At 36.5% G+C, this 12,603-nt stretch overlaps 2 protein-coding genes across 5 annotated transcripts in view; one reads left to right on the top strand and one right to left on the bottom strand.

Annotated features, from left to right (window-relative positions):
• The first annotated feature begins 301 nt into the window (after window positions 1–301).
• Window positions 302–6,989, top strand: LOC109066293 (riboflavin transporter 2-like). Of its 3 annotated transcripts, none has more exons than XM_019083300.2 (4): window positions 302–378; window positions 3,617–4,678; window positions 4,924–5,047; window positions 5,160–6,989. In XM_019083300.2, the coding sequence occupies exons 2-4, from the start codon at window positions 3,660–3,662 to the stop codon at window positions 5,367–5,369; spliced, it is 1,353 nt and encodes a 450-aa protein (XP_018938845.1). In that variant the 5' UTR covers window positions 302–378; window positions 3,617–3,659; the 3' UTR covers window positions 5,370–6,989. The 3 variants fall into 3 exon arrangements, with proteins under 3 accessions (XP_018938845.1, XP_042632582.1, XP_042632583.1); XM_042776648.1 differs by lacking the exon at window positions 302–378 and adding an exon at window positions 1,295–1,630; XM_042776649.1 differs by lacking the exon at window positions 302–378 and adding an exon at window positions 2,649–3,053.
• A 2,367-nt stretch (window positions 6,990–9,356) lies between these two features.
• The window catches only part of LOC109112341 (nuclear factor of activated T-cells, cytoplasmic 1-like), a 41,655-nt gene continuing 38,408 nt past the window's right edge, over window positions 9,357–12,603 (bottom strand). For both annotated transcript variants that reach the window (XM_042776647.1, XM_042776646.1), the window contains one exon: window positions 9,357–10,990. In XM_042776647.1, the coding sequence (XP_042632581.1) occupies window positions 10,935–10,990 (56 nt within the window). In that variant the 3' untranslated portion in view covers window positions 9,357–10,934. The remainder of the gene's footprint in view (window positions 10,991–12,603) is intronic.

The following is a 12,603-nucleotide window of genomic DNA, read 5'->3' as shown; positions in this document are numbered from 1 at the left end:
TTTACTACATTCTTACATAACAATGGTTATAGTTAAACATTCACTGGAGCTGTGATTGGTCTGCTTAGCAAAATAAAATTTTGTTACATTTCCTGCCAGAATGTACATAAGGAAACAGCTCTCATTGCTTACGGATGATGTTTTTATCCCCAAAATATGAATGTTAATATTGCATTTTTATGAATAAATGTATGATTATTGTCATTCTGAATTATGTACCTGCATTGTAATAAATGATCTACAAATTACACATAAATTTCCCCTCCTTAGTAAAACATCAACAGACAGGTTCCATGGTTGGCTAGAATAGACACACTCACTTATGCAGAGCATATAAGACATTTCTATCATTGTACAGGACTTCGTCTCCATGATCATGTGAGTATCTGTCAGTTGTCACGTAGGCTATACCAATTTTTAGCTTAATTTTTTGTTTTACTTATAAAATAAAAATGCATTTGTCAAATGTTGCATGCTACTCTTGTATGATCAGTATATTTTTTGCTTATGACAAAAATAATCGCAATTAAGTTTTGTATAACCGCACTTTACTTTATAAAAGGGCTCTTTATTATGACATAGGAGACGAAAGTAAATGGCAGACTAATTGTGCACGTCAATACTAGGATGCAGAGATGATAATGATTCTAATATATTCGACCGTTTATCGTTCTGCTTACTGGAACTAGATTATCATATTTCCTTTAACTCCTTATAATTAATAAATAAATAACAGACCTTATAATTTAACAGTCAAACAACAACGGTGACAACCAAAAAGAACATTAAGTAATAGGCTAAATGTACTTTAATTGGTCACCAAATTACAAATAACTACGAGTAACAAATAAAACAACAGCAGATGAAACAGTGAAACGATAAAAAGTAATGCTGCATAAATTATCAATGTCGCGGGGCAGCATTATAGCGGTTAAGCCTAGATGGCATAGGCCTACAGCAAAAACTACTGGGCATGCGTACATCAGTATAGCGTAATTTTTCTCACACTGTGCAACAATTACTATTTTTGCATTATTGTAAGGCGTAGGTGTAGACGTTAATAAAACACAATCTAATAGGTAGAAAATTCAATTTATTGTTAGCTTCCTGTTTTTGCTGTATCCCAGCTTATTCCTTATTAGCTAGCCTAGCATCGTGATAGCTACAGATTCTACAAATATGCTCAAGTTCATCAGAACATTGAATAAATTATGAAAAAATTCAATTTTTGGCTTTTTAAAAATTCTTACTGTGAAGTTTTTTTAATTCTTACTGCTAATGGGGGGAGGTGTCTGGGGTAGGGATGGGAGGATCGATCCTGAAGTATCGATAAAAAAAGGCCCCTGAAATGTTTTTATTTTTATTTTTATTTATTTTTTAAACATGGCTTGCAAATATGTTCATGGCCGAGCTTACCATTGGGCTAGAGTGGGCTGCAGCCCATGGGCCCCGCCTTGTAGGGGGCCCCGCCCTTGCCCGTTTACGTTTGTTTGATTTGTTCTTAATATGCCAGTCAGAATTCAGAAATCATTAGCCGCATTTCCACTGTGCACGCAACATCTAAACTGGCCAGCCGGGGCTACAGCTTACAACTACCACCTCCGAGGCCACAATCAAACAACAAGAACTGGTATTTATGATTTTTTTTTCACATAGAAGAAGGATACACGTATTGAATCGCGTCTGCACCGATTGGTTTATTATCACATGGCTACTTTAAACAGCTCCATTAAGCCTTTAGCCCCAACGAACGCACATTTAGAAAGATAATGATAAATTCTCAAATGTTCAAGCCTCGTTTCTTTACAGAGGATAATTCTATATTACTATATTAATGTTCCACTAATTATGCGATTATCTGATGATATTTGAACGCTTTCTTTCGTCTTACTGCCGTTACACATAGTGGGGAAGAAATGTAATCAAAATGATTTTAAATAAAAATAGCAATTTAATGAGCTTCTGTTTTTATAACATAGCTTATAACATAGCTATCACACAAACAAGATGTCCGGTTATTGTTTTTTTTTTTTCGAATATCCGCACGATCGCGAATATACAATAAACAACAACTTAGAGAGTAACTTTTAGACACAAAATATCGTTTAGCTCCGTCAGAAAGAAAATAGAACAAACAGCAGAACAGCTGCGTCTCAGAACAACAGTGTTTTGTTCCTCAGCGTTACAGCAAATGATTCAATCAGGCAAGTACAGTCGTTTGCAAAGATGAATCAGCTTTTTAAACTAATCAGTTGATTCAACTCACTTATTAATATTAAAATAGTCACTTGCTGCCACCTACTGGCGGTTGTAGTTTCATATTTTTTAAAAAAGTAGCTTATTTCATTTTTGCAATCATATATTATTTCTACATTAAAATGTTATATTTAAACTTAACATTTATGCACAATCCATCTATGATTGTTGTTGATATAGTGATTTCATTTGATTGTTAATAGCCAGCATGTCTTTTCATTCGATTTAATTTATTGATTAAATAAGAACCTGACACAGATATGACAATAATTTTTATAATACTAATAAGCCAACATCTCTGGCTATTTTTATTTGTATTTTTTTTTTATCAAAGTTATTTCAGGGTTTTGCCCTGCAAGTCATGCCCTGAATATGTAAAGTTAGTATAACTATTGATTTTATTGTTTTAATCATTGTAAAGATCAGTTTAGTTATCGATTGTTATCGTTATTGACTGGGCTTGAAAATATCAGTATCGGATCGAAAATAAGAGGTATCGCCAAGTTTGGGGGAATATTCGGAGGAGGGGCCAGGTTTGAGATCAGCTCAGGGAGGAGACAGTTCTGAGCCCTCCGCCTTTTCTTATTTTTGGGGAAGTTAGGATGCCTCCTGATATCCGTTGTTTAGGATTGTAACCTTCAGCAAATAAACAAAGGCTGTTGGCTGCTTTTGAACTGGATCTCCGTCTCCTGCCTATTTATTCTGAGAAGTTGCATGACGCTACAATATATATATTCTCCACATTGCTATACTTCATTTTAACTTGTTAAATTTTTTTTGTGCTGCACTAAATAAAGGTAAGATTTAAGATCTTATATAAATCACTACATGGTTTATTGGGGTTTAAATATTTGATTATAGTAATTTTGCTATGACAGTTTTGCACCATTTGGGCCCATTTTCATGATCTCAACTAGGGTTCCTGTAAACCCCCTGCGAACTGCACTCTGATTTGTACTTTGATAGGCTTTCTGCAAATAAGCACAATCTTCCTGACTTTGTTCCTTAAATAAATTGGCACGGCATCAAATAATTAGTAAGACAATGCTCCAGTTACAGAAGACGTTATTGAATAACTTTATATTAGCAGATGTTTCTTATCCAAAGTTTAAGTGCACTGAGTGAAGGGTCAATCCCCTGGAGCGCCCCTGGATTAAATGTCTTGCTCAAGGACATAATGCTGAGTTTTCTCTGACATTACAGCTGAATAAATAAACTCGACTGCACCAAATTTGGAATTTAAAGTTAAAGTGTGTAATTTGTACATCATAGTGGCTCCAAGTAGAACTGCAAAAATAATGTCTGTCACTGAATGAAATTCTCTTGATTACTAACTACTCATCGTTTTTCTTTTCTGAAGACATTAAGGCTACAAAGGCTGAGGGATACTGATCTTAATCACCATGGCCATGTCTATCCTCACCCATGTTTTGGCTGGCCTGTTTGGCATGGGCTCCTGGGTCACCATCTGTGGTCTGTGGGTGGAGCTGCCTCTAATCGTTCCTCAGGTACCTGAGGGTTGGTATCTTCCCTCCTACATCTCCATTATTGTCCAACTGGCCAACATTGGACCTCTGTTTGTCACATTAATGCACCGCTTCCGCCCAGGAACGCTCAATGAAACTGCAGTTATCTATTTTATTGTTAGTTTCGGGATACTTGTAAGCCTTTTCCTGGCTTTCTTCTGGAGTGAGACGGTAGTGGTGCAAGGTGTGGAGCGCAGCGTTCCTCTCCTGCTCCTCATCTTCTTCATCTCAATAGTGGACTGCACCTCTTCGGTGACCTTCCTTCCCTTCATGATGCAGCTCAAGGCGGAGTATCTCATGACTTACTATGTAGGAGAAGGCCTGAGTGGTCTTGTCCCAGCTTTAGTGGCAATGGTTCAAGGTGTTGGTGTGGTGGAATGTGTCAATGCATCTCAAATTCTCAAATCCAATGAAACACATCTTAACGGATCTGAAAGAGACACTAACTACCTTGTGCCTCACTACCAACCAGCTAACTTTTCAGTTGAAGCATATTTTTTCTTCTTGATGGCTATGATGGTGGTTTGTTTGGTGGCGTTCATACTTTTGAACTACCATCCAGCTGTGGCGCGTGAGCGTCCTGATAACATAAATGGAAATGGAGATCCCATCTTGCGGTGGAAAAACAAGAAATCTGAACAGAAACCAATGATGCGTTCTGGAAAGGCCATTCAGAAGCCCAGGAGCACTTTTGGGACAGGGACGCACACATGGATGCAAGTGATATACATCTACATTATCCTGGCATGGGTGACCGCTCTGACTAATACCGGTTTGCCATCAGTGCAGTCGTACTCATGTTTACCATATGGAGACCAGGCCTATCACTGGTCAGCTACTATGGCGAATGTTGCCAATCCTATAGCTTGTTTCATCAGCATGTTTTACACTCAAAGGTAAGTTACATCATGAACAATACAATTTTATGGACACTAACTGAATTCGTAGTGAAATAAGTGAAAAATAACTGCCTTTTACACAGCTACTTACCAGTCAAATAAGTATGTTAACATGAAATAGACATGAGTTAAAAAAGAAAGATACATAGATAGATAGATAGATAGATAGATAGATAGATAGATAGATAGATAGATAGATCATACTTAACGTACTACTCAACACTTTGTTGCATTCTGAACAGGTCCTTGGTGTTGATGGGAGTTCTCACTTCCATTGGCTCTCTTATTGGAGTTTACATTATGGGCATGGCTGTGTTGAGTCCATGTCCACTTCTAGTCAATGAGACCTCTGGAGCCGTCATTATTGTGAGTACTTGAGACCAGTTTTTGTTTATTTCTAATGTAAGAAGCATGTTTTGCTTGATCTATTTTATTATTTCTTTTTGTATATTCACACTGAATAATCCTGTGTTTTCAGGTGTTGGCGTGGTTCTTTTTTATCTTCATTCTATCTTACGTAAAGGTGATTGTTGCTGTCATCTTGCGAGATGAAGGCCACAGTGCTCTTGTGTGGTGTGGAGCTGTAGTGCAGTTGGGCTCAATGTTGGGGGCGGTGACTATGTTTCCTTTGGTCAATATATATGACTTTTTCACCTCAGGTGACCCATGTAACACTAATTGTCAATAAGATATGGGTTCTGTAAATAATATTAAAATTAACTATAACATTATTACTATTAATTCTTAATTTTGGAGCATATGTAAAATATTTCAATTTGCCTTTAAGGCAGAAAGGAAATTTGTTTAAAATTAATATAAAAATAGTAATGTAATTTTTTATTATTATTTTTATGTTGATCATTCTGTATACTATGCAGATGTTTCGCTACATATATTAACATTGTTTGTTAAGTGTTTTATGCTGATTTTTTCTTTTCTTTTTATTTGCTTATCCATTTATTTGTTTTTAACATCCTAATCATGACTTATTCGGATTTGCCAGAATCGTACACTAGGAGGCGGTAACGGTCTACAGTGAATTGAGATTGGTTCTCACACAGAAGTTTTACTAGCTGACCAAAAACTACAATTGGGGGGATGGGAGGATACAAATGCATAAGTGACACGTGCATTGGATTTTCTACTATGGATAATAAGCAGGAAGGTTTCATTTGTCCCCTCAACAATGTCTAAAATGATCTAAAATGTTTATATTGGGAAATTCATCAGACTAATTTGCTTGAGTTACCTTTAAAACAATTGTTTAATTGTTAGAAAAAAAAATAGAAAAGACAACATCAAAAAAGAGAAAAGACACGATCACTTATTTAGGTTTCTTTCCTTTAAAAAAGTTAATTGTTAATGATTCTACATGATTATTTGAACGTATTAACAGCTCTAGTTTCTGTTAATAAAAAACTGGAAAACAAGCTCATGTTTTTGTAATCATCTGACCCGAAGAAGAAGAAGACGAAACATCCTTTGCAGGGTGGTCTTTGATATTGACTTTGAAAATGAGGGCCTTCAAGTTAGAAAATTTCATTATGCTAAGGCAATGAATTGGGTAGATAGGGTCTTACAAATCTGCAGTGTTATAGATTTATTTCATTGCAATTTCAAAAAGATTCATAGTCTTAAGTGTCCTCTGCAACTGCTGATATTCTAATAAACGACTACAGATGAGAACAGTCTGGACAGAACAGCCACCATCTTGCTTTGATCCAGTGATCACATTATCAAGGGAGAGAGGATAATGGGAGGACGACAGTTATTTGCATTTGGATGTGGAGAGAGTTCAGACTCACAGCTCTTCACTCCACGGGACAGTTTTCACACAATGATAACTGTGACTGTTAGCAAAGGCCGTCCGTCTTCTTGGCTCTCTAACAATCCTCACCCAGGCAGCCAACTAATAGAGTGGCTATTTCTGGGCACTGGCTTTGATGATCCACCCTGCCCTGACTGTGCGTTGTCACCATGGCTGTGTGACCGGGGATTCAAACCCATGGAAAATATTCCTGTCTGCCTGGCAGGTGTCATAGGGTGCTTGGCTCAAAGCCTGGATACAACAGCTGCTTCTACTTTGATCCATCAGTTACTACTCTGGAAGTTCAGCTCTCCTGTGCACATGGGGAAGAGATCTTAAGCATTTTTTCACGATTCCGTTTCAGACGATACTGCCGCATTTTTAATGAGCCGTTGTGACTAGGGTTGAAACTAGATCTGTGAAACGGAACATTCAGTCAGGGTTTTATACTCTTTAAAAGTTTGGACAAAAGACTTGTCAAATAAATCATTTCCAGTTTTTATTCTCTGTGATTCTTTAGGACCAATAAGAAACATCTTGAAGTATTTTGTCATTTGATTTTGGTGCAGAACTTAACATCAGTTACTAACAGTCTGCTGTCACAATTAAAGGGTAGGACCGGGGCTAGTTGTCACACTTTTAACTCCAGTGAATATTTCTCTTAGTGGGCTTATTTTTGAAAGTCAGTTTTATGTGTCCACTTTATTTTGCAACATGAAAGTAAGTTATTTTCTGTGAATGTGCAAGACTTCAGATTCATCAATAGCCACTATATGTTAATAACAAGTGCAGTAAACAGTAATGCAACTATTTGCACTAAAAACCAGTGTGTTTATGATTACTTGAATAATTAAAATAATATGATGACCAAAACCAGTTTGCAATATCAAGTACAATAAAATACCTTTTTTTGTACAGCTAAAATAACCGGAAGTGAATGACACTGGAAGCCCCGCACACTGAAGTTACTAATAGTTGCATGAAACCAATCTTTCATTAAAAATAAAGGTGGATAGACACTTACCTTAATCCAGAGATGTCTAATCAAATTACCGGAAGGCCATTATCCTACAAAGTCCAGCTCCAAACCTAATTAAACACACCTGAAGCAGCCATCAAGCTCTTCAGAATTACTAGAAGCTTCCAGAATATGTGCCTTGGAGAAGATTGGAGCTCATGCCTTAATGCTCATGCTTTATGCCTTAAATTCTTAACAAAAATAAATAAATAAATAAATTCCTTTTGTGACATGTTCCAGTGGTGGTCAATATATGAAATTGTCACATTGCAAACCATCAATAGGCTAATAAAAGTTTTCAGCAAAATTTAAAGCATCTTAAAGTTGTTTTGTGTTCGAATTTGGAGCCCCCTATAGTTAAGTGAGAGATATTCACTGTGGATTGCTGTACAAATACATTTGCTGCTGCCATAAAACAATCTGCCCTTTTCGCAGAATTTTGTAACTGCTAACCAAACTTACATTCACACAGAACAGACACTTGTGAGGAGTATGAGAAAGAAACAGAAGCCATTTTCCTTATTATAAGTCAGTGTGCCATCAGAATGATTTTGAAACTAATATTTCAAGGTAAAACTGACACACAGTTGCTTTAAAATAGGGGTCACCAAACTCGGTCCTGGAGACGCCAGTGTCCTTCAGAGTTTTCCTCCAACCCTAATCAAACACACCTGAACCAGCTAATCAAGGCCTTAGGTATACTGAAAACAACCAGACAGGTGTGTTGAGGCAAGTTGGAGCTAAACTCTGCCAGAAACTCTGCCCTCCAGGACCCGGTTTGGCGACCCCTACTTTAAACAGTTTAAATTATGAATAATTGACAACAGGCCATTGTATTATTAGAAAATAATGCACACCCGAGAAGTGTGCATTATTTTCTAATAATTCAACGGACTGGAGTCAATTATTCCACTTATGGTGCGGTTACCACACTTTTGTGTGGTTACCATTGCTCATATGTTGTATTTCAAGACATTTGTCAGGTTTCTGTCCTTATTGTGTGTAGGATGAATTTCTCATGCATCTCAACTCCGTTGCTAATTCCAAAACATCATTTGAAACATACTGGATGCTTGAGCTGTTGATTGTAATTCAGTTATTAATGCAGTCATGAGAGAGAGATGAAGCATGTGTGAATTACCTGAGCCTGTGTGTCTCTACTAAACTGTAAGTTCGTCTGCTTCTAGAACAGCGCTGTTGTTACCTCGATAGTGAAAAAAATGTTCTGTAGCTTATAAGTTGCTAAACTATTTTACTGATAAAATCATCACAGCAGTGCTGACAAGACGTTTCTGTGCACTTGTATGTTTCAGTCATGTGTGTGTTTTTAACATGGGGTTGTTAAGGGAGAGAGAGCAGGAGAAATGGAGTATGTGCTTTCCGTAAATAACAAAACGTAGTTTTGTGGCAAGAACATGGAAATATTTGGTCCTTTATCTTTTTGTTTACTACATTTATTTGCTAGGTCAGTGTCTTTGAGGGTTTTAATTCGTTTGCTGTTTTTTTGCAAGGACCTAACTAAAATAACTGAAATTGTCTGGCGAAGTGATATGTCGTATAAATCATATACATTTAAAAACATGTTACACATTGTCCAACCTAACATTTGCAAATATTAAGAACACTTTTCAGTTAAAATCCTTCATTATATAGTTGCCTCATGTCTTAATGTGTCTCGGTTTTATTTTGCTCAGTTGTTACCCAACAGCTATAGTAAAAATATAAGATTTTTTTCAAACTTTAGATTGAAGGATTCACTGCAATTTAAAAGGGTTTTGAACTAGTTATCATATAAGTACCATATCCCTATATTTGTATGCATATTTTTACACCACTCAACAACACACCTGTAAAAGAGCCAACAAAGCATGAATTTATTGTGCATATTTTGGTACTGAAATGTAAATGCACCATAGAAATGTGACTAGCATGGGTATATTGAATTCATATACTTGCAAGTAAAACAATCTGTTGTTGTCACTGATATCTTGCATAAGAATATATCATGTTAGGTCTGATTGTCAAGAACAAACAACAACAAAAAACAATGTTGTATTTCTGAGATCCCAGTACAGAAAAATACAAATTAAAGTGCATACATTACCTAACAACCTACAGACAGGATACAATGTACAGGCAGTAAAAACCCCTGTACAAAAATCTCAATATATGCTGAGAAACATGCATTACGTTTATAATTAGAGAGGACAAATACATATAAAAGTATTCCTGCTTAATAAACACTTTAAGGCACAGTGCAGTAAACCATCAGGTCATAGAGGCAGTTATAGTGAAACATATATTCAGCTGTTCAGAGCGTAGCCTAATCTGAAACCATTATCTTGCCTTGAAAAATTGCTAGAATAATATTGGATGGTTGACAAATGCCAGTCCAGTCATTCTCTGGTCACAAAGTTGCTACCAAATGTGACCATAAAGGGAATAGAATTGCTATACTTCCCTTATGGCTTGTGTTTGATTAATTCCAGCTCACTCCAAATAAATAATTCTATTCTATTCTATTCATAAAAATTCCAGTTAACAAGTACGTATCATACCTGATATTACAAAAGCTATAAACATTGGAATGGCTATTCAGACATAAGCACAGACATCTGCTGTCAAATGATGAACAAAATAACAGTTTGGCATAAGCTTAAGGCAAATCAATAAGGCTGTTCGGGCTTACAAACAGGTCACGGCTTCAAAATGATGTTCAAACAAACATCTCCGCAATGGCAATCAGTCATTAATGTTTTCTTCTTCATGAGGAACAGATACTTCATGTATTTGTGCCATTGGATGTTGAAATGTAACAAAATCACAAATAGACAAAAGTGAGCATTCAGACCTGCACACCTGCATTCACATATGCATGCATCCAAAGCAAAAAAAGGTTTAGGTTATAATTTAGAATTGTGCATGCATCAACTGGACGTCTGGTTTTTGGCCTGCAAAGTTAATGATTCGTGACCAGACTCAGATGTTCTCTGATATGCAAATGTTCTTTTTAGAAATATACATGGTTGTGTATGGAGAAAGATGTCAAACTGCACTTACGGTAATAATTTAAAAAGCTACATCGAGTACAAGAGAGTAAATAGGAAAGCTAAAGAGAGACAACTTGGTCCACAACAGCACACACTCCGTCTCGCCAGGATGTACTGATAAATTCTGAAATGAAGTGCACTTGTGTTTTTCTGTGCTTTTAGGCTGGTTTTCCGTCCCCCCCACCCCCGAGGAAATAAAACAAGCAAGGTTCGTGAGTTCTGACAGCCTCATATGAAAAGGAACTCTGAGTGCATAAGGTTTGCTTGTTGAATTGGTGTTATCACAGTCAGGCCTTGCTGATTCGGATCTTCAGTCAGAAATTTGGTATGCTGAAGAGTCGATGATTGCCATGGTCTTCTCAGAGGGACCTTCAGCTGCTATGCGTGGCTGTGCACCGAGATGCTGGAGAGATCGTTCCTGATGATTTCGTTAACTGTGAAAACAAGTGGAAATCATGTTACTTTTAGGCTACACCCAGCAAATTCATCTGCAATAGAAATCACAGGAAAATATTGCTAAATGAAGTTTTACAATATGTTTAAACAGTTTTTATGCCCTGATACAAGCATACTGTATTTCACAGAGGCATCTATAATACAGTATGTGGATGATTTATGTGAATGATGAATTGTTTACCTGTAACACTGGACTAAAATGGTCTTGCAGATACAGATATTTTGCAACCTAATTTCTTTAAAAAAAGGTAGTGTATGTGCATTCATCAGGTGGTGATATGTCTAGAATTCATTCAAAATATAATGAGTCAGTATAAAACTATTTTTACTTTTCTAAGGAAAGGGAATTTAATTTCAAATCTTCTATTAGAATTTCAACATATAGGGCATCTAGAACCCCAAACAACAACAGTTAATATAACTAACATGAATAAAAGTAAATCAAATCCTCTGAGTGTCTTCCCTGAGACTGAGAGGAAGAAAGATCAGAAGATCTGTCATTGCTTTTTCCCACACACTAGGACCCTGGCTCCTTCTGTCAGCTGTATTCTTTGGCCTGAGCATGGGAAGTGACTTAGCATGGCTTCAGGCTATACAAACAGCCTGGCACTCACTTGCTGTGTGATAGCAGGGGAAACCGGATGAGGCTGCCTCTTAAAGTTAGCATGTTAGCATATTAGCGGCAGACATATTATCTTACTCTCAGGCCCATAGGGAGCATTGTATGACCAAGACACAGCACATTACCCTTCCCTAAAAGTCTGTATTTCAGTTTTCAAGCCTTCAGTGGTTTGTTGCAAAACATCTGAGCCTCTTAGCTCTGAGAAGAGCGATTCGCTTTCACGTTTCTTTGCTAACGGCTCTCAAACCTCTGAGGGACGCAGATAGGCAACCATATCGTTTGCTCTATCTGTTTCAAAACAGCACATTCCTCTTCCCTTACGATCGGCTCAGACCGCTTTAGCTGGCCTTTGAATTCTTTAGCATGGACGTAAGCACCGCAGGAAGCATTTGATAACTATTAGACAAGCTGTGTGTGTTTTTCTCATTTGTGGTGAGGAATATCATCCTCAAGAATTCAGCATCTTTCTAATGGCATCAAAAGTTTTAAAGTCGTAGTTTCCTTGACCACAGATTTAATGGCAATCTATACATAAATAACCAGTTCTGTGTTTTGCATCTTTTATATCAGTGATGAGCCAATGAATTGGCATATTTAAGGTCATTTTGAGATCATTAGCACTGAAAGTCTTTTGTCAGTTACAAAATCTAACAGTGAACACATATTTTTTATTAAAACGAAGCATAATTTTTTAAATTATTTTTGTGTATTTTGTGTAAAATAAGTGTTTTTCATAAAAAAATAACAAAATTATGTTTCCATTCTTAAAATCTTAAGATTTTCCATTCTTAAATTGAATTATTATAACATATTAGCATTATCGCCATTCTGTTTTCTCAATATTTAAATTTTGTATAGAAAATTCACTGCCATTGGGTCTAAGATGTTTTTAAAAAATGTATCTTATGCTTACCAAGACTGCATTTATTTGATCAAAAATACAGTAAAAACTAATACTGTGAAACATTA

The sequence above is a fragment of the Cyprinus carpio genome, chromosome A19 (genome assembly GCF_018340385.1).
Source record: "Cyprinus carpio isolate SPL01 chromosome A19, ASM1834038v1, whole genome shotgun sequence".
NCBI classification, from domain to species: Eukaryota; Metazoa; Chordata; class Actinopteri; order Cypriniformes; family Cyprinidae; genus Cyprinus; species Cyprinus carpio.
This window is presented reverse-complemented; position numbering and strand designations above follow the sequence as displayed.